This window comes from Pholis gunnellus (genome assembly GCF_910591455.1).
Source record: "Pholis gunnellus genome assembly, chromosome: 11".
Lineage (NCBI taxonomy): Eukaryota > Metazoa > Chordata > Actinopteri > Perciformes > Pholidae > Pholis > Pholis gunnellus.
The window spans coordinates 762672-784400 of NC_136538.1; the positions used below are offsets into that span (position 1 = coordinate 762672).

General features: G+C 41.6%; 1 protein-coding gene across 1 annotated transcript in view; it reads left to right on the forward strand.

The window, feature by feature from the left end:
* Nucleotides 1-2923: 2923 nt before the first annotated feature.
* The window catches only part of eno4 (enolase 4), a gene marked incomplete at both ends in the record, with an annotated part of 32918 nt that continues 14112 nt past the window's right edge, over nt 2924-21729 (forward strand). Inside the window, 8 exons of the mRNA XM_079169447.1 lie at nt 2924-3091; nt 4557-4685; nt 6737-6912; nt 14116-14255; nt 19992-20161; nt 20250-20378; nt 20587-20655; nt 21079-21243. Of these exons, the coding sequence (XP_079025573.1) occupies nt 2924-3091; nt 4557-4685; nt 6737-6912; nt 14116-14255; nt 19992-20161; nt 20250-20378; nt 20587-20655; nt 21079-21243 (1146 nt within the window). The remainder of the gene's footprint in view (nt 3092-4556; nt 4686-6736; nt 6913-14115; nt 14256-19991; nt 20162-20249; nt 20379-20586; nt 20656-21078; nt 21244-21729) is intronic.

Genomic DNA, 21729 nt, shown 5'->3' on the forward strand with positions numbered 1-21729 from the left:
TTAATTTACATCTTTCCCCCGGTTTGTTTTATAATAATCAATTACATTTCAAATGACTGTCTGAATGAGATGAGCTGTCTAACAGAATATAGAAACATAATGTTTCCTTATAAGAGATGAATAGCAATATTTAGTGACTCGTTGGGTGAGGCAGATGCGCCTTTAGCGTTAGAGATCGCAATTAGTTACATTATAGCATGACAAATATATAGGCTGGATTTAATAATTTCTAATCGCCTTGAAATCTTACTTTTCATACCATTTTTATTTTTAACAACTTATTTCAGTGAGCACACTTTTTAAAGTCATTTTCTAGTTGTAAGCAGATTATTTGAAGAATTGGGATAATACAATTACACACTGGGAAATGTGTAAAATGAACGGACTGGTCAGTCAGAAACGGCCACTGTGGCCGGGCAGAATGTCGAGGTTTCTGGTGTCTGACTAAGAGGCAGTCAGTCCAACCATACACCTTATGCTGTCTCCGTGAAGGAGCCCTTGACTCACTGCTCCTCCGTGATTTACTGGGAACATCCGCGCTGCTCTGCGTTCATCATGTTGCTGCATCCATACGGGTACATCTATGGATGGGCTCGTGCTTGTGCAGTCTTCACTTTGATGAATTCAAAAGATAAATAAATATAATAAATAACCTTCAATGAAATAAATGAAATATAAGCCAGGACAGTTTTTCAATCACATCAGGAAAGAAACGTGATTCATTTCAAAAGACAATATGTGAGGTTGTCATTTTTCAAAAAGATAACTAATTAATGATTGAATAAAAAAATGACTATAAATGAGTCATAATGGAATTAATTGTATTCTGAATCAAATGTGCATGAGCCCACTGGAATCGGCCTGAAACAATAAATGCCCATTGTATGAGCATATCTCTCACTCCCGCTGCCACCGGTGTTGGTGACTTAAGGTGCAAGCGTGTGTGAGAGAGAATTGTCTCTGCATTGGGATTTGAAAGTCACGAGTTCACTGTGGGTGTGTAACGGTCTCCCTTCGGTGAAAAGGGTCACAAACAGTTCAGCGGTTCAGCTCGTGTATTTTCACAGCAAGTGTTGGTGAGAACTGTCCTGCAAATCTTTTTCTATGGCTTGAAAACCTTCAGCCGAGGCCAAATTATAACAACAACAATAATTATTATTATTATCATCATCAATATTATTATAATTATTGTTATTGTAATTATTAGTATTATTATCCTAGTGCCCTGCCCTTTCAAAATAACGAACGCCTTGAATTACAAAGGGAAGAAAACAGGACAGATTCTCGGAACATAACTTTCTCGTTTCTTTATACATGTTCTTTCATTTGTTCTGGCCTCTTTTTATTGACAAATACTTATACAGTTTGGAATTTAGGCGGCCCAGTTTGGCCTTGTGGGCTTCAGCGTGATATTGGATGTTTAGAGTCCAATTCACAGCCGGGTAATAACTTGACACTCAACGTAATGGAACGCGCCTGGGTTAAGGCCTTCCCAATAGTGCGTGGGCGGGTGCACGGTGAGTGCGTGAGCGTGTGTGTGGAGGCTTGTTTGTAGACAATCAATAGGCTTTGATCGCCAATAGTATTAGTATTTTCCTGGAGATGCGTACAGCTGTCAGTGTGTTAAATTGACCATTTCCATTATAGAGCATATGGCCATAGATAGTCTTTAGGGTGAGTGGGCTGCTGTAATTGAACGCACCATCACAGGAGCGTGAAGATGTCAAGTGAAATGAGTGATCTTCAGTTTAACAATCATAAAGGCAGTGGTCCTTTATATAAGGGAATACTTCATTAAAACAGACAATTTAATAACAACTAACATACTATATAAAAAGGTACCATGTGCTTTATACCACAATAACCTCTGTTTCCTGCTGTAGAGGAAAACCTCCATCACATATAGTGACTGTCAATAAAAGGCCAAAAATTCGGCCTGATGTCAGCCTGATAATACTCCAAACCTGAGAGATTCACAGTTTAAGTCTTACATATCACGTAGCTAAATGAATTTGTGACGTGTTCAAATATATGTTTTTCATTTGTTTTTTCAACATGGCTATTTAAAATGGTTTTAATCAATTCTTTTTTTGTTTTATGTATATTTAGACAAACAGAACTAAATATAAGAGGACAGATTCAGTCTCTAGCATCACCCAAAAAGAAGTGCCTCAATGCAATAATATTGTCTGCACAAAACGAATGGCAGGGATCTGCTCCAGATAAAGCTTCTGAGAAATACCTTAAATATTCCTATTTGGTGGTTTGGGTTAATGTTTGATTCCTCACATCCTGTTCATCTGAAAACAGGTATCAGCCAGTAGCAAATCAACTTCCACCACTTTTAGTTCTACACTTCTAGTTATACGGGTTATAGCTTTGATGGAAGCCCACTGAAGAAAAATATGTATACAAATTATTTTCCTGCATTAAAAGACAATACCACAGTTGTTGCATGTTAAAGTACTCATTTTAAATCCCATTTACTTCACATCAACGCTGACCCAAGGGCTGAACTCTTAAAACGTCAGCCATGTTTTTATTTATGAGTCAATATTTTGACCTCACTAGAATGTGTGTGTGTGTGTGTGTGTGTGTGTTTCTCTCTATATCTTTATTTTCCACTGAATAGGGGTTACTGATTATAATTCCATACATTTTTACTTTGCAGTGGCTCACATAGGCATACAGGGACATGGCTGCGAGCATTACACAGCTAAGCTGTCATGGTCAGTAAATAAATGGAACGAATAGAGGCATTATTCATTCTAGATATTCAGGTTTTTTTATGGAAATGGTAAACAGACTTAAATGAAGACGGAAGCAGCGCGGCGACGTCACCCTGATTTCCCCGGCTGTCACTTAAATGGGCTGTTTCCATGGTAACAGACAACACAAAGACTACAGGGACAGTGATGACACAATGTCTTACCGAGGGTTTATGAGCCGTGTTCCTAAAGAGGAGCAGGACCTATACGACATGAGGACGGCCGCTGCAGAGTTTTACCGGGTTAACGGAGTGCCCCAGTTGATAGAGAGAGCTCTGAATGAGCTCTTCTTCCACCAGCCCGAGGACGTCCATGGATACCTGGTAGGAGTTGGTTCCCGGAACAGCCGCATGTCAAGTTATGCTAACGCTAACGTTAGCTACATTTACCAACAGCTACAGTTAACCGGTTAGTTTAGTTAGCTCGCTGGCTACTTTGCTAACAACGTAGGTTTACTGCACGTATAGACCCGGTACCTGTAGGCACTAGTGCTGCATTCAAGTGCTTCAGGCATGTCTTCATTTTATACAGAAATGCATGAACCACCAAATAAAAGAACAAATCACTTAAGTTGCCTCCTACTTATTGTTCTCTGTATTTACCAGCATGGTCACAATATGTCCAAACTACCTCACCCTGCACTACACCAGTTGATTTAACCAGCTCTGTTAGCAATTCCACCAATGAGGGCTGTGTTCCGTTAATGAAGGTCTATGATGGCTCAGTTCAATAAAGTTTCTACTGATGTTATAACTTCCACGAGTAGTTTTCCTGCTATGATCTATGGCAATGATATGTCAAAATGTCTGTTGTGAAAAAAGTGTAATGTAGTAAAGTTATGACGAACACCGGAGAGTTATTATTCTTAACTGAGCAAATGAACCCCACGTTTCCCGCGGCTCCTAAAAGGCTTAGGATGGGTCAAATGCAGAGGTCATTTTAATGCATGTACCAATTGGCTATGAAAAAAGAAAAGAAAAGATTTGAGGATTATAGGCAAAAGTAAGCTGTAAATTAAAATGTTCTTCATCAGATACATTACATTTAGTTCTTATAAGAAGCCACATGCCAGCCATGGCTTGGTGCTAACCAGTGTGTAGCTTTACATCAAGGCATTAATGGATGTGACGTCACAAATACTTCCTGAGAGCAATCTCTTGTGTTTCCTTCTTGTGACAATGCTCCCCTATGAGAACCTTAAAGCTGCTTCATTAATTTATTGTTTTATTACACCATTGGTATGGCTGGCAAGATAGTGGAGCTAAAATCTGTTTCTGGATCAGAAAAAACAGGGCAAGGCTGGGAAGGGAAGAAGGCTGTTTTTAAGGGAAACTTTACATAGGCTACGCAGGAACAGGGAGTTAGTGAATCAGCAGGTGTAGTGCAAGGTTAAATTAAAAACCTACACAGATACTGGCCTTAAGAGCACATCCTTTAAGACGCCATGATACCAAAGTTTCTGTAATGTCAAACTCAGGTCTTCAGGAAAAAAAGAGGTCAAAAAGCTCTGTCACTAAAACATCTGTAGAAATTGCATTATTGACTTCTAATCCTCTCAACATTTCCTGTTGAATTTAATCAGTTGAATAATTTTAGCGGTAACAGTTTTAAACACATCTCCACAAGATGGATGTAAATTACTCCCCAACTTGCTATTGTTAGGTGCTTGCTTATCAAGGGCATGATTTGTGGAACCAGACACTTAAGAGGCTGAAAGAATCACACGTTCTTCAACTTCAAGTTCAGGAGAGATGTACCTAATTTCTTTACTATCAACTGTCACTTTAGGCAAATTATTTTACAAACCTATGTGCACCGCTGAGGATCAGCAGGCTGAAGGGAAGGGAGGTTTATGATGCAAGAGGACAACTATCCATCGAGGTAGAGGTCTTCTGCATCGTCTGCAACAAGGAAAAGGTAAAACTCACTTCTCATATTTTTGGCTACAGACACAACCTTTCCTCATAAAAAATCAGCATAATCTCAACAGATCAACTGATGTCTTTCTGCTTGGACTGTAGCTGACAATCGCTCACGTGGCAGACTCTGGATATTCAGTTCAGTGTATGCATTAAGCGTAAAGATTGGACAAATCAAGGTTTAACAAAGGAGATGTGATTCATTAGTGATGTGCTGATGGTTTGAAATGACAGTAATGGGCCTCTCCCAACGTGCAGTAGGCTGATGTGAAGAGGCAGCTGGAGGCAAGAAAATCACAAAAGCCAGAAAGATGAGATGTGACACCATGAGCCGAGGTCCCGATGAGGTCACTGAGGGCACAAAACTAGGGCTTAGCCAGTAGGCATGCATCAACGCTTATACTCAACAGTATTACTTAGTGCTATTATAGATACAACGTAGTCAAAACAAGTCAATTTATTTATATAGCCCAATATCATAAATCACAAAATTGACTTAAGGGGCTTTACGATCTCTACAGAATACGACACATTTTGTCCTTAGACCCTATAACATATGCATTGTATAGTGTATTAAAATATAAATAAATACGTTTTGTAACTACATAGAAGCACAGAATAAAAAAAAAACGCTATTCTAAAAAAGAATTATAGTTTTGAATAATTTTCAAGTGAGGTTTATTTAAATACGGGAGCATTTGACCCCAAAGGCTGGCCTCAACCTGGGAACTACTAACAAAGACCTACCATCAGGCTGTAGACATACTGTACCTTAAAGGGGATGGTGGGGTTGAATGCATTATTCATTGAATCTTTCTTTCAAATTCTGAACCACTTGAAGCTTGGATAGGTTGTTTTTACAGGATTAAAGAGAGCAGCAGAAATGTAATGTCATAAAATCATGGATTGCAGTTTTGCTTTGTAAATAAAAAAGATCCCACTTTTTTAAATGAAGATGAAGGAAGCAGGATTGGACTACAGAAATCACAAAAAGATTGAATGAAGCTTGTTATCAAAGGTGTCACTGAGGAAGATCCATGATAGCCGAGTAGTGACGGCACATGCCACATAACCGTGATGTCCTGGGTTCCATTCCAGCCCATTCCAAGTTTTAAGTTCTGTTTGCTCAGTTGCATGATATTAATCGAATGGAAGGATAAGTAGACCTGCCATAAAGATGGAAGCTGATATGATGGTTTTGATATAGCAGCATATCAGTGATTTGATGCTTTTGAAGATAGAGTTTAATGTAATAATCTTATCAGTTCAGTCATCTTGGTGGCCAAGCTGTAACAATCACACTGAATGATAACTATGTAGTTGGCATGCAACCAAGGTCCTTTGTTGCATGACTGCTCACCTCAGCTATGTCCTGTCATGCTCCGAAGTAAACAGTGACATAAAAATGATTGTATAAGATGCATTGACTGATTTATTGCCCTTTTGAGCACATTGTCTAAAGAGAGAATAGAATATTTGTCTTGAATTTCATTGTCCAAAAGATTTAAGTTGAATTTTGATTTTGGTTTGCTACTTGTAGAAGTTACATGCAGACTCCAAAGACAGCTAACCCAGTACAACTCCAGCACATCAGATGTGCTGTTTGAATCATTTGTTTCCTACAAAGAATCAAGGTATGTTGTTTATCAAGTAGACACAGCTGTGCTCTAGGATCATGAAGGGGCCCATTGTCAGTCTGCAGCATTATCGGTAATGTGGAATGACAGGAAATAGCAGTGCAAGTGGTCCGTGAGAAGAAGGGGGAGGAGTGAGATGATGTCTTGGATGAGGAGAGACGAGGCGGAGATAGCGGGTATTAACTCATGTCCTCCCCTTCCAGCTGCACCGCTGGCTGCAGGTCAGGTGGAGACTGTGTCAGTAGTGCAGATGTGATTCAGCTTCAGCACAAACATTTAGCGCAGCACTTAGTTAAACAAATGTATGTGCAGTATCTGTGTTGTTGAGAATTCATACAAACTTTAAACGATTTTGTCGCAAATACCTTGTTTTTATCCTTTTGAGGAACTTTTTCCCTGTCTTGGTGTTCAGAGCATGTCTTCAGCTGCCGTCTCCATCCACTTTGGTCTCAAGGAGACAACACTGGTCTGGAGTCAAGAGAGGGCTGACCATGTTATGACTGCTGCTCAGTGGATCAATGGACCTCTGAACAACATGCTGAAGGACCAAAACCCCTGTGACCAATCAGATGTCGACCATATACTCAGGTAATGTTCAAAGGTAATGTTCATTACTCAGGTAATGGTGCTTGTTGGCTGATATCTCTGTAATGGTTTCACAGAGAGAAATATTGAAGATATCTCTGGAATCTGTGTCGAATTATCTTGCTTTCTGATATCTGGGTTGTCCGTGTTAGCTTTGTGTTGGTAGCTCAGACCGGAGTGCGTAGCTGGCGGACTCATGGTGAAAAATATGTGATATTGTGGTGCATGTAAAAATGTCTTACGTGATCTTGTAGCCCAGACTTTTTTTAAAATCTGGTATATAACATGTATTTCAATCAGGAGAGACTTGTTTTATAGTTTAACAATGATTTATTACACATGCAAATATGAAAAGTGCAAAGTCTTTGGCGATTGGACTCCATCATGAAGTACTATCACCGAGGGTAGGGATACTGCGGTCCAATAGGCCTAATCCCCCCTGGAGTCCAGACACTGGTGGTGGTGGTGAAGGGAGTTGCTCCAATCTGATGATGAATCAGGAGCATGAATGTGATGCTAACTGGAGGTGACTGGGGTGGAGGAGGGTCACGTCTGCTTAGCTGAAATGACAACTGACAGCAGCAGAGAGGACACTTTTAAAGTTGACCGCACAGATATGATTGGCTTAAGGAAACTGTGCCGCATCTGGTTGGATAGTTAAAAGTGCACGCCCCCAATCAGCTGATAGAGTAATTACAAGGAGAGGAGAGAAAGAGATTACCCGTTAGTGTCTTCCTGACTGAACTTGCGCTCCATTTCAATCAGGAGAGACTTGTTTTATAGTTTAACAATGATTTATTACACATGCAAATATGAAAAGTGCAAAGTCTTTGGCGATTGGACTCCATCATGAAGTACTATCACCGAGGGTAGGGATACTGCGGTCCAATAGGCCTAATCCCCCAAAATAAATTTATTTATATAAATAAATAAATAAATAAATACCTTACTGCTGTGGTGAATTTCCTAAGAACATAGAAAATTAGTCACGAGGGAATTCAAGGCTAGAACGTGAGTGAGTAGATGTTAGACCAGAGGTAAGAGGTCAAGGTTAGTCAAAGCCAAGGATAGAAGAATGTCACGAAGGACTGCAGACTAGGATAGGTTGGGTCAGGTTAGACCGCAGACACAGGATAGTGCGGGTCTAGATAGCCCATAGTGAAGTATGGTAGGATTTCAAAAGATCCCGAAATATATGGTGGGTCGGCCCTGCGGAGGGCCCGAGCGCAGGACGGGATAGGTGAGGGTCAAGCTAGACCGCAGACAAGGATAGATTGGGTCAGGTTAGACCGCAGCTTAGGATAGTTGGGGGTCACGTTTAGACCGCAGCGCAGAATAGGGGGGTTCAAGGGAGAACGCAGAACAGCATGGTTGGGGGTCTTGCTGCCTCAGCACAACCAGACCGGGCCGCCCGGGAAACTAGAACGTATGTCAAGCTTTTGACAGGTCTCACATCATTCGGACCGCAAAACTAGAAATGTTGTCATTCTGACTGCGAAACTAGAAATTGTGTCCTTGGACCGGTCTCTCATCACTTGGACCAGGAAATGAGAAATAGGGCACCTCAGACCCATCTTTCTTTTGGGAATGGAAAGCGGTCCCGTCGGACCAGGAAACAGACACGTTAAGCCAGGTCACGGTCACCTAGGAAACACAGTCACGATAAGCCAGGTCACGTGAGACCAGGAGATTGAGAAACAGTGTTTGACCAATCAGACGGGGAAAACGGTCGAGTCACACCAGAGGAAAATAGAGTAAGGTAAACACAGCAGAGAGACTATCCATTAGCACGCTAGAGAAATATCTTTAGTGTTATTAGAAGGAACATTTTCAGAAGGATATAATGCTATCCCCTGCTATGAGCCGATACTAATAATATGACCTATCAATAATATAACAATCGACGTGAACATGTCACCACCACCAGTTATATGCATTCCTTACCGGATTTTAAGGCTTCAATGATCTTGCTTCTCAAGGATGGTGTTGAGATCAGAGTGGAAGTAAGACGTGAAGGCAGAGGATGACCAACGACCCAATTTTGTAGGGTAGTAGAGGAGATGCCTTGGTTAGCTGCCGAAGTAGCGGCCCTATTCTAAAAAAAGAGTGCCCAGAGTGTAGCTGAGGTGAGAAGTTGAGTCTAGTGAGGATAACCTCCAACTGCTACCACGTTTTGGATAAAGGAATGTTACCTGGGGTAAGAATAGTGGAGCAACTAATAGGTCTTACCCGGAGGAACTTAAGCATGGATTTGAAAGGGCAAAACCCAGTCTATCTAAGCCACAACTACTGTGCAGCACCTCCGCATTTGGAGTGTTTAAGCCATGAGTTACCAGCCAAGTCACGTACCAATTAGACCACAATGGTGTGAGTCCAACAGACTTGAGAGCCAAGGTCTTATACCGTGATGCGAAGATCCACTGGAATAGAATGCGAGAGGTAGCTTTAGAGATAATATAAAGAACATTTTGCATGAATGAGATAATGCTATTAGACAAATTAAATGACATGCAAAAATGCCGGAAACAAAGTCAACATGACACCACCACCAGTTATATGCATCACTTACCGTAAACATTTTTAAGGCTTTAATGAGCTTGAGTTACCCTTTGTGTCTAGTAAACCACAGGCCTTGACAAAACCCCCAAAACCCGCGGATGGCCTGCATCCGTGTCGACGTTTTAGTAAATCAGCGAAAATCACCAGCTTGTTTGTAGAATGTTACACCATTCCAGTGACTGCACAGCGATCTGACACGCAGGTCAGCGCAGCACCTGTCATCAAGGTAGATTGTGCATCTTAGGAAAAGGAAGATGCCATGTCCAACGAGCAGGAGAGGAAAAGCGCATCCCTAGGGGAAGAGCTTGAATTGAGGCAATTAGACTTGATGTATAAATGTCCAAGTATGTTTTGCCACTAATCCGCCTTAACCAATATGGACAGACTCTTACATGTTCATTCCTCCCCTGCAGTTTAACCCAGTGTGTTTCATATGTCCAGAGACCATTACGATTATACAAAGCAGCCAGGTGAAGCGCCACTAAGCAACATCTTTTGAGCAAACGCACCCACTCACTCCAAAATATTAGCGGCACTGATATGAGCTACGAGCCCAATAATCGGAATCCTATCGCATGATTTCACTGCCCAACTATGATGTAAAAAGAGGAATAGAGCTGAACCAAGTGGTTTAAACCACAAATAACGTTGCTGCACAAAATCCTCTTTAAGATACGCTGTAATGTCATACTTTCCGTTACATCGCATCACCATGATTGCACTGAATTCTAACGCTGCATAGCGATACAGTTCCATTAAATTAGGTACTTTATTTTTTAAGATGCAAGTTCTTAAAAAGCTTCTGTTATGTCATTTAATCTATAAAAGCAACCCTTACTTACCTGACATATTCCTTCGACTTCTTGATTTAATAATCAGCTGCTGACTACATACAAACGTTGATACAACTGTTGGGCTACGTCCATTATATGGGACTAAATCATCATGCACTTTGATGTTCCGGACCTTTGCATGAGGAACTCTTTGTAGAACTCTATTTCAATACCCAGCTCTATGCGTTATTATTCTCTAAAACACCAGAGGCGTACAAACAACATGGCTGTGAAGAATGTTAACCATAGATATACCCATAGAATGTTGGTATAGCTAACACAAGCGATGAACCAACCTCCACAATGCCGAGGAGGGATTGTAGTCAGCTGTAGCCTCATATTCATGAACTACTTATCGCCTTAGCCAAGCCCTGTTAGGAAAGAAGTAAAGTATTACATGTATCATAAAGAAACAAAGGTTAAATATCCTGTAAACTATTGGATTTGGCTGCCAAACATTTACTCAAATTAAACCCTGCTGTTCTGAAGCATCTCAAACGAATTGGCCCATCTCCTATAATCCCCAGACATGTCAGTGTTTTATCAGTGCACTATTTGTGATATACCATTGATCATGAGCACTGCCCGTGCCAGATTGAATTCGGAGGTGCATGACCAAACCGTGACCACTTGCGGGCCTACCCGCATCACGCGCCTGCCGTGATTACCTGCCGCGAGTACACATCGCGCCCTTCACTACGGAGATGATAAACTAAGTTTAACTGCTGCTTAGTTGTGTTTATTTCCGCTCATAATGATTGTAGTCTCGTGAATACGCTCCACTTCCACTACTGGAACAGGCGCTATCATACTGATTAAATGAGTGATGCTCCGGAGCTCCAGACGTGTGTCAGACCCATGATTTCCTCATTTGTCGGTAAATGACGAGGCGCGGAAAAAAAGTCTCTGTCGCGAGGAGCCTGAACTGTCCTGTGGAGCTGATTCAACATGGCTACTGGTTGCCGCATGGAGTCCTGGTGGCGCCGATGTTAATATAATAGAAGCAGCATCGTTTACCAGAGACTGAAGACCAGCATCGATGGAGTGGATGAAGTTACCCAGTGGCAATTACGGTGTTGTCTGCAATGGAGGCCAGGAGTTGCTGGTGGAGAAAGAGTACGGGACGCGACTCCGCCCGCGGAGCTCGGGATGAGCCTGATTCTTCCCGGTGCGCCCACCGGCGATGGATCGACTGATCGCGAGTAACTGATAGCCTTACTCGGATACCACCGCGAACTTCTAGCTGAGCCAAGAGGGCCTCTTGCTTGTCTGTGGGGAGCTGCTGCGCCGCGCTGGGCGGAGAGACAGCGAGATCCTTCTTGCGGCACTGGCACCCCAGTGGCAGGTGTCGGAACTGTGTCAGTCAGGTGCCACAACTGTGGCAGGCGATTTTAGCCGATTGTTGTAAATGACTATAAAAGTAATAATTTGGAAGGAGTGTATTATGTTCCCTTTTGTTGCAAAACCAGCAAAATCATACTTAAATAAAATGAATAAGAAACAAAAAAGTACAACGTGGTTACTCTCAGGATGTATACAGAGAACGGATGGCTCCGGTGACTCAACTAAAATCATAAAACTGATTTATGGCAGCTGACCTGTCATAACAACAATGGGTGTTCTCAAGAAATGTGGCTCCGCCCACTCCGCCCGCTCAGCTCGGCAGCTGCCGAACGAGTGACGCTCAGGTGCCGAACAGTGCCGCTCAGGTGCCGAACAGTGCCGCTCGCCTGCCACAGTTGTGGCACCTGACTGACACAGTTCCGACACCTGCCACTGGGGTGCCAGTGCCGCAAAAAGGATCTCGGCCCTGCACGCTGGGCGAGTGCTCCTGCACTCGCCCAGCGTTTCGTACAACAAATCTTATTTTCGTAATGAAGATGGATAATTGGTCGTGGTAATGCTGTCGAAATCCTAAATTAATGCTGCAACAAGCCTCTCCATCGTAATGTTTCAACAGACACACTAACCCCTGCGTGTAGTTATTCACGTTCGGTCCCTCTAGTAACAAAACGACAGTTACCAGTCATGTCTAATCTAGATTAATGTGTGCTGCACAGTGTAGAGTATCGTTAACATAACATGAATGTCCGTAGTCTTTAACATAAAACATACGCGATGTGAGATAGCCTACAGAAGTTGAATCACAACTTAATCTGGGTAGATCACAGTTCCCCACAGCTGACCGTCATCTGTACGCGGTGTTTGAGCTCAGTATGTTTAACTCACAGGCTGCATGAATGGACAGACAGGTCTCACATCAACTTGACATCAGATTAGTAACGATATATGATACAAATATAAGACGGACAACAGAGCGTTTCTTAAAGGATTTATTGACGTGAGTATTTTGAACAGGCATCGACACCTACCACCAACTCTGTCATTCACTCTGGTCCTCGTCATGCGTCCTCGGAATCTCAACCACAGCCTTGTTAACGAGTAGTACATATTCCAACAAAGTGTTCCGTTTATATTCTTTCAAAAGAAACCGTAGAAAGTACGTGAAAGAGAGGAGAAACAATAGAAATGTTTATTTCCTGTTTATTCTACGTGGGTCCTGAGAGGCCACTCCTACCACACATCTGCTTTACGCACTTGACCATAAACCAGTTAATTCAAAACCAGTTAAACTCGCACACCGGCCACCTGGCGGGCTGAATGCCGGCTCCGGCTAAACATCGATGTTGAGACCCGACTCTTCCAGAAACGATCAAAGTCGGGATCCGTCATTGTCTCAGTTACCCACAGCTAGATGTTTAAAAGGGTAAGGGGAATTGTATCGCCTCGCGTCTGCTTAGCTGAAATGACAACTGACAGCAGCAGAGAGAACACTTTTAAAGTTGACCGCACAGATATGATTGGCTTAAGGAAACTGTGCCGCATCTGGTTGGATAGTTAAAAGTGCACGCCCCCAATCAGCTGATAGAGTAATTACAAGGAGAGGAGAGAGAGATTACCCGTTAGTGTCTTCCTGACTGAACTTGCGCTTGAGCTCCATATAACATGCATTATCTTCGTTCCCGATAAGTGCATTTTTTCGATGGTATATGCTACTCCTCTGGTCCCGACTGCCCCCGTGTTCGGGGGCGTCGGGTGTACACTGGAAATGTTGGAATTCCAAAATTCATGAATTTAGCAACCATATGAAAGTTATTCACATTCATTTTGAATTCAACCACCTTAATCATAAACTACAAGGCAAATAAACAAACTTGAACAAATATTTTTTGTATTATTTATTATTTATTTTATCGCATTATGGGGTGTATTGACCATTGGAATGGATCATGCCAAGATTAACGCACTTGTTTGCCTATTGTCACAGACTATCATATCATCATGATGCACCGAGCTCCTCTTTTTGGTCGCTTTTGCATCATGTCTCATGACCCAATAGAAAAGCTTAATGAGTTACTAGGCATCTGTATGGCTTGGGGGTTGGGGTGGACAATGCATGTTGCACTGCTTATCTTGTAATGGATTCAAATTTGGAACTGATTTATGCTTCTAGCTAAAAATAGAAATGTGTATCTGTTGCATTTACATTAAATTATTTATAATATAATATAACACACAAGCATATTACAATCACATCACAATCACACACGTTTAAAAAGGTCCAAAATCTAAAGTTTAAATTAATCTAAAAGCTTGAGTTCAAGTGTTATTAATTTATTGAATAAGTCCATTTATGTGGTGTAAATTATTTTTGTGGCCCCATGCATGAAGAAGCTTCATTACAGATCAGACATCTTTAGAGGTCATTGTTTTTGTGACCCAAAATGTTAATTTTTGTTTTGTAATTGTGCAGCAATTTCTTCATGGCCCGCTTCCTGGAGGAGAAAAACATTCAGAAGGAGAAGGAGGAGAGTCTTTCACCCAGCGAGGCTGAGTTGGTGCTGTCTTCTCCACTATCTGCACAGACTAAAAACAAGAAGAGTGTTGATAAAGGTAGGGTAGTGACTAGTCATGCAACAACACTGCTTAGTGTTTGCTATCAATATCACAATGTCTATTACTTTACACTAAAATCTCGCATCAGCAGCCAAAGACTGAATTTAAACAAGCCTGTGTGTTTGGAATCCTAGAGCTCTTTAATATACAATAAATAATACACCGTTTTTCCATTAGAATTTCTGCTTGATTAAATGTGATAACTGGTTTGTTATATACTTTGTCATATTGTAGTTTATACTCCTCTGCTCCCTCAGTGTAATATTTATCATATTAATTATTTTTGCTTGTATGGGTGATAATGCCCCTTTAATGTAATTATGTCAGTTACAACATAATGTTTTCATACAACATGAACTTCCTCTCATATCAAATACCACACCATCATAGCCTTTAAGGTTCAGTTTGTAACCGCTTGCTTTTCTTGTCATATGCAGTGCTTCGAGCAAATGCCTCTTCAAGCGATGTGTGAACCTTTGGCTTCACTGTTTCACTCGTGCCAATGTTACTGGTTGACGGCCGTCATCACACTCTTGGTATTCCAACTCATGTTTTCTGCTGAGGTGATGGAGAAAGTTGCTCGTGTTACCACCAGCGGCAACAACAGTGGCTCAACAAACTCGCAAAACGTTGGATTTTTTAAAACCAAAACACTTCCAAACAGCAGACCCAGCTCCTCTCTTGGGCACAGACTCTATCGGTGCATCTCCGGTCTGTCGTTGTTCATCCTGCATCGCTCTTTTCTGTTCGTTAATGTAGCGTTACGGTAGCGACGGAGCCTCTCCCAGCTGTTAGCAGACTGTTGTGCTAGCGGGCTAGCTAGCGAGCGAGCTGTACCCAGCATGCCGTTCGGCAGTGAAATTTTATAAATGTACAATTATTAGTGTTACAAATTGTTTATGTGTCACAAACTGTTGTGTCGTGGTGTTTTGCCCTGTTAAAGAGCGTTAGTTGTGGGTTATTAATTGTTGTGTTATAAAGTTATAACCATGACTAGGTGTCCCTCTCAATACACATAAGGAGGGACAGCAGTTGTTTCGGCCATGCACCGTATGACGGTGTGTGAAAAATTCATATCATACGGGAAATTAAAACCGTTACACCGCCCAGCACTAATGACGATGATAATAAAAAGTTTAAAGTTTTTTTAAACTTAAACTTTAAGTTGTATGGTAGCTGAAGGCCATCGTAGCTCTCTACATGCTTGGAAAGAGAGGAGTGAGCAAAAGGGTACTCAGTTGGTTGCAATCGGCAACCTTGTAGCTAGATGTCGCTAAAACCTACTCACTGCTCTTTTAAGCCAAGACTCCAAAGATCGAAGTTAAGTTTGAGCGTGAATTGTGCCTTTGTAGAGATTAGACGGGTATTTTTTTGTATTGGGGCCAGCACCTCAATGCTAAGGACATGAGATGAAGTGTTGAATAGATTGTCTTTGAGACCTAAATCCATTCTGATCCTTAGGTATTCTGATTGAATCAGTTACACATGTAAACAGGTACTCAGCTGTAGGGGTGGGGGGAAATCGATTCTTAGAAGCATCGCGATTCTCTCATGAACGATGATGATTCCATGCAGAAAACTCAATAACTCTTTTCTCAACGTTATGATCACCTGTAACAATTCTGCAATGGCGGGCCGTGCATTTTATACCTGGGCCTTCAGTGCTGTCCTTCAGTTGAACCACCTCCCAATACCTCACAGCTACAGGTTATTATTTGTTTCTAGGGGTGTAACAATATACGTATTAATATTAAACCGTTCGGTACGAGACTTACGAACCGAACAATACGTTTGAATAATACTAGTGCATTTGGAAAATGCAGAAGCTTAAATTGTGGGAAATATAATGTTTTCGGTGGACTTCGCTCAAACTGGCAACCCATCACGTAAGAGACACTCTGACCCCGGAAACAAAACATTGTACCCTTGTGAGGCGCGTGTGTTCAGGAAAACAACAGCAGCACACACGCTACAAACTCTCCCCGCAGCGTTTAGCTGTTCCCTACTGATTCAAACAGGGCTAAAGCAATCGTCAAACAATCCCCATTTCTCCAGACCATAATTCTTGCTTTGTAAAAGAAAACAACAGCCCAAACAGAGAATGAAATATCCGGACCCTAATCCCGCGCATGACGGGATGCTTCGTCATTAACGGACAATGCATATAATCAAAGTAATTAACACAATGACAAGAACAAACTCACAAGAACCAGTCATATATATTTATATGACAACAAAGCATGACAAATCCATCCAGCAACACTGCAGCGCTAAAACACGTATTCCACCACACACTGAAGAGCACGAGTCATTCAAATATTATTCACATCAGAGGGAACAATATTAACCATATCATAAAAATGACACCATAGACAAATGAACACAGTAGTAACGCTACTGCAGATGTAAAAACACAAAAGCAGTTCACTTACCAAAGCTGCTGTTCATTTCAAGACAAAGTCCATCCTCCTTTCTTTGATTACACAGAGTTTAATGACGCAGTGTACAGAACATCGGTGCGGTTCAGTTCCAGTCAGAGGTCCTTTTGCGAACGTGTTCGTTGAGTTGTAGATCCACTCGGGTCTCCAAAAGTTTTCAAAAGCACCGTAGTTTGTGAGTGTCCTGTTGTGTGCTGTTGTGTGTCATAGCTGTGCTATGGTGTTGTGTTGCTGCCTTGGTTAGCCACCTCAGGTTAGCTCCAAACACTAAGACGCTCAGTTGCAAATAAAACGCATTCTTAGCCATAAAATGTGCAACGCTTCTCCGACGCTGTCAGCCAGGAATACCGTTCATACAAATCCTTTTCCTGGCTGGGTCAGGGCTGCTAGCTGTGGCCGACCCTTTCTTACGATGTACATTTTTCCTGAAATGTCCTTGAGAAATCCGTTTCTCCTCCTTCAGCCATTAAGTGTTAAAAAAACAAAGCTATTTAAAACAAAAAAAATCTACACCAAGCAAAACGCAAAAAAATGATATATCTTTCAACTTGAACTGTTACTACTAATACTAACTTCTGTTAGCTGCTTCAGCATCAAAACAGTCCCACTTGCCCACTGACCAAGCACGTTAATGCTGATGTACTTGTAGACTACCTCGGTATATACCATCATCTTCATTTACTTAAACTGCAAAGTCTACCTAGAGGGCATCGGGCCTCTCTTCTTACCTAGAGACATAGGGGCTGAATCTGATTGGATAAAAGCTCTCCTTAAAACAAGCTGCACTTGAAGCAGAGTAACTGAGGAAGACAGGAGCTGTGCAATGAGATAATAAGCTAATGGGGAAAATAAGTAGAATACATGTAGTGTATTTATGAAAAATTAGGAAATTATAAAATAGCTATAACTTTGTGATTCTGTTTAGGCCAGCAGAGAAGGCTTTGTTGGCCCTGACGACCCACCACTGCAATTCTGTGACACCGGGCTGACCGTTCCTTACCGCTACACGTATGTCTTATTTACGTTCTAAGCTAGGCTAAATACTAGCAGAGTTTTGGTGAGGCCAGCTGAGCTTCAGCAGCCAAATATGGATACAATCCAACCGGCACCCCCTGACTTAAAAACAAACATATTGAAGAATTTTGCTTCTTCTTCTGACAAACTCGGGAAGGGCGAAGCTAATCACGAAGTAGATTGCAAATTTATTTGGCACAATCATTGAGAACCAGAGCTTTCGCGCTACGTTGCACACTTTGGAACCGAGATACAACATTAATCTCAACACAGCGATACTCTTACTTTACAATCAAAGCTAATATCATGGAGTCACTGAGGAAAGCAGGTCGGATGGTAGTAACACGCTGTGTCATCTGTTACCACATAATCTAGTGTCACTGTTTATCACTGTATAGTTTAACCACATGTTCCAGAAAGCGGTATTTTTGTACCAGAGCTGAATGCACATTGCCTATAACTAGAGGATTTGTTTGAAGAGAAGTCTTTATTATTTATTTGTGAATAAGGGCAACTGGCTATGTCAAATGACTCAGAACATGCTGAAGTGTCTGTTTTTACTACGAGGATGCTGCTTTATTTTCTTGTTGGTTCTCTTTGCAGTGTTTGGTAATGTAACCCTCTAGTTGACACATCTCTTCTATTTGTTACTAATATTGAATTCAGTCAGGAACACTCTCGTTATAGATTTTAACCATTTATTGCAACAAATGGAATACAGTTAAACTTGGCGATAATGGCTCCGCTCTTTGAATGCTCCCCGGATTAGCCAGCAGCTACTGAGCTAAGACCGGGAGCACGAGCATTAACCCCCCTGGGTTTACAGGACAGAGGTACATTTTTTAAATACATTTCAAACATTTGCCAGAAGATGAACTAACAAAGAGGTGGAGGCTGGGTTGGAGGAGGCGAAGCTTCGCCAGCAGTGTGGTCTGTAGCAGCGTAGATGTAGAATGAATCAGTGAGAAGGAAGCCATATTTAAATAAACCTCCGTGAAGTGAGAGTGGGCTGTGATTGGTGCGTGGCCGATCGGAAGCTATGATTCAATCGGCTGGCTGTCAGCTGGTTACAGCTGGGGCGTATAACTTCTGTGTCCTGCATGAATTTACACTAGCTTCATTTCATATAAAATAATGGAAGTAAGAACATCTGTTTTTTAATTATGATTCATTACAAAGATGCAGTGTTTTTAAAATAGCAGATAATCACAGTGAAAAAAAAGAAATCATGTATCGAAATGTTTTGATGCATCAAGAAGAATCGATAATCGTTTTATAATCGCATCGCAGCCCTCTGAATTGGAATTGAATCGTGAGATGCCTACTGACTCCTACCCTTACTCATCTGTGGTCTTTTAGTGCTCATTCCTGGTTGATGAGTTGACAATGTCAGCTGTTTGGCCAGGTGGCACTTGTATGGTCTATGTGTGTGTCATATTGCATGGCAGTGTTTTGAAATGTGAAAAAATAAGTGACTTTATGTCGCATTCCTTTCTTATGTCGAGAACTGTGTGCAGGGTGTTGAAAATGTGCCATGTTGAATTGCAAATGATGTGCAAAGCAGAACATTGTGAGACATTGTGTCGAATGTCAGTTTCAATAATAATGTGTAATTTTAGTGTGTTAGCAATTGAAAAAAACTGTATTACTAAGACCAGGTTGCAAGAGAAATCTGCATTTTGTGCCTCAGATGATTGATCAATTTATTACTGTTAAATCGGGTCTTATTTACTCAGGCATTCATGTAAATAAGGTTGACCTAAGCATATGAATAGACTGAACAAGCATATAACCTTAAGTACAAATGATTTTGCTATAACAACAATCGGAAGATGTTAAGGATGGTGCAGGATTCATAATAAATCCTGGAAAAATATAGCAGTAAATGTGTCCTGCTGTCATGTACAGTCTGTATATCCAAACCCAGATCCATATTATTACGCTGTGCCATAGAGCGCCATTCTTAAACTATTAATAACACATAAACCATACCATTGCTTTGGGTGACATGTTCCTTTAGTTTGATACAACTGGATAGTGTAGTTCCTTTCAGTTAGTCAAAGTGACCTGTCCAGGGTGTAACCCACCACTCGCACTATGTCAGCTCCAGTCCCTTCCCATGAGCCTCGAGGATAAGTATTTATAGCTAATGCTTTCTTTTGCTGCTGTGACACAGTTTTTCTTCGTAGGAGATTTGTCTAGCTTGATCTAGCTTCACCTGGAAGCCCAAAATGTGCATTCCGACTCCTTTTGTCACATGAATGTTTTGCTTACGCCACAGGTAAAAAGAGCAACACTGTGGAGAAGCCATTTCCTCCAGCAGAGCCACCAGAACCAGTTTTGCCTGGGAGCTCGGCCATTGGCTCAGTGTCTCTTGCTGTGGCCAAAACTGCTGCAGAAATACAGGGTATCCCTCTCTACAAATACATAGCAGCTCTGAAGAACAGAAAGGTTAGAACACACAAACACATATAATCACACAAACACTATATTGGGAGCAACATGTAATGATGTGTTGTAATGAAACAACTTTATTCAGGCTCCGGCTCAGTTTCACATCCCTGTGCCTTTGGTCACTTTGCTGAGCTGTGGAAAGACTTCTCCTGGAAAATTGAGTTTGATGAAGGAAGTCATCCTGATCCCCAAAGCTGGACAACGAGTCAAACAAGTACTCTGACATCTCTGTGTAGTTGTTACATGTTCTATCTGTTGGCAGTTATTCACTGCATAAAGTTAGTGCTCTTTGTGCAAGTTCCTTTGCTTCCTACGTTGTTGCTATGATGTTGTATATTATTGATAAGGCACCTCAGTTATTCTATATTAAATTTTCACTCTAGTGTTTATTAACCTCACTGAACTGTGAACTTCTTCAACAGATTATCACAATGATCCTTGAGTTACAGAAGGAGATGATGAGAATAATGAACACTTCAACAAAAGCCGGGGTGAGGGACATTGCGATTCATTCACTGTAAGAATAGGACCTGAGTTCACATAAGCTTTATGAAAGCACATAATGTAAAAGATGGAAGCAGGATTCAAGGCTTTTTCTGTTCCCGAGCGTACCTAATAGTTGTATACGAAGGAATGCAGGAGGTATGTCAAAATGTTTACTAAAGCTTTCAATACTGCTACTGTTTACCTTTTCCTTCATGCAGCATTTGTACTGAAAACACATAGTTATAGTTCCTGCATTGTTCAATGACCTGTTGCCCTACCATTCATAACTTGAACAGTGAGGAGAGTGAGTGCACACACTCGTCTTCATTCAAACCAATGAATAAATACTTATCTATTGTTATTCACATGCAGCTTCAGCGAAGCACAATACATGTTGTTAACCAGGTGAACTATGTCTTTGCTCCGAGGCAACCCAGGCAATGCTGTGTGACAGTGGAGCGCTGGCGGTGACGTACGAGCGACCCGAGCAGCCTCTAGATCTGATCACTGAAGCCTGTACTAACTCTGGACTGGCACTGGGAACAGAGATCCACTTAGCACTAAACTGTGCTGCCCCTGAGTTAATAGACTGTGTAAGTTGACGAAAGGTAGTTACATGGCTTTATGTGAGACAAGCTGTTTGGAGTCCTAATGTAGGTGTTCTCTTAAAAATGTATTTGGTAGCGCTTTCTATGACGCCCCTGTCTATAATGCACAATATATATGAGGTTTCCAGAATAACAGGTTTGGACCCAAATGGACAGAGGATGAAGCAGCAGAATGATTTTAAAGATTTATTGTGAAAATTGCTTACAGGCTGAGAGTCCAAATGCAGGCAGGTAACTCGTACAGGTAGCAGATCAATCCAAAACACTAGTAAAGGGGCTGGACCTCAAAACACTACGACGATCAATAACAAACTGGCACAAGGGGAAGGGAGCTCGGAGACAAGATACCATAGGAAAAAAAGGTGATAACAAGGGACAAGACACAGTGGCCAGGGGACAAGTAGTCAGGGGACTGAAGACTAGGGGCTCAGGTGGGCGCCCAGGGGGTGGACATGAGCAGAACAAGGGACC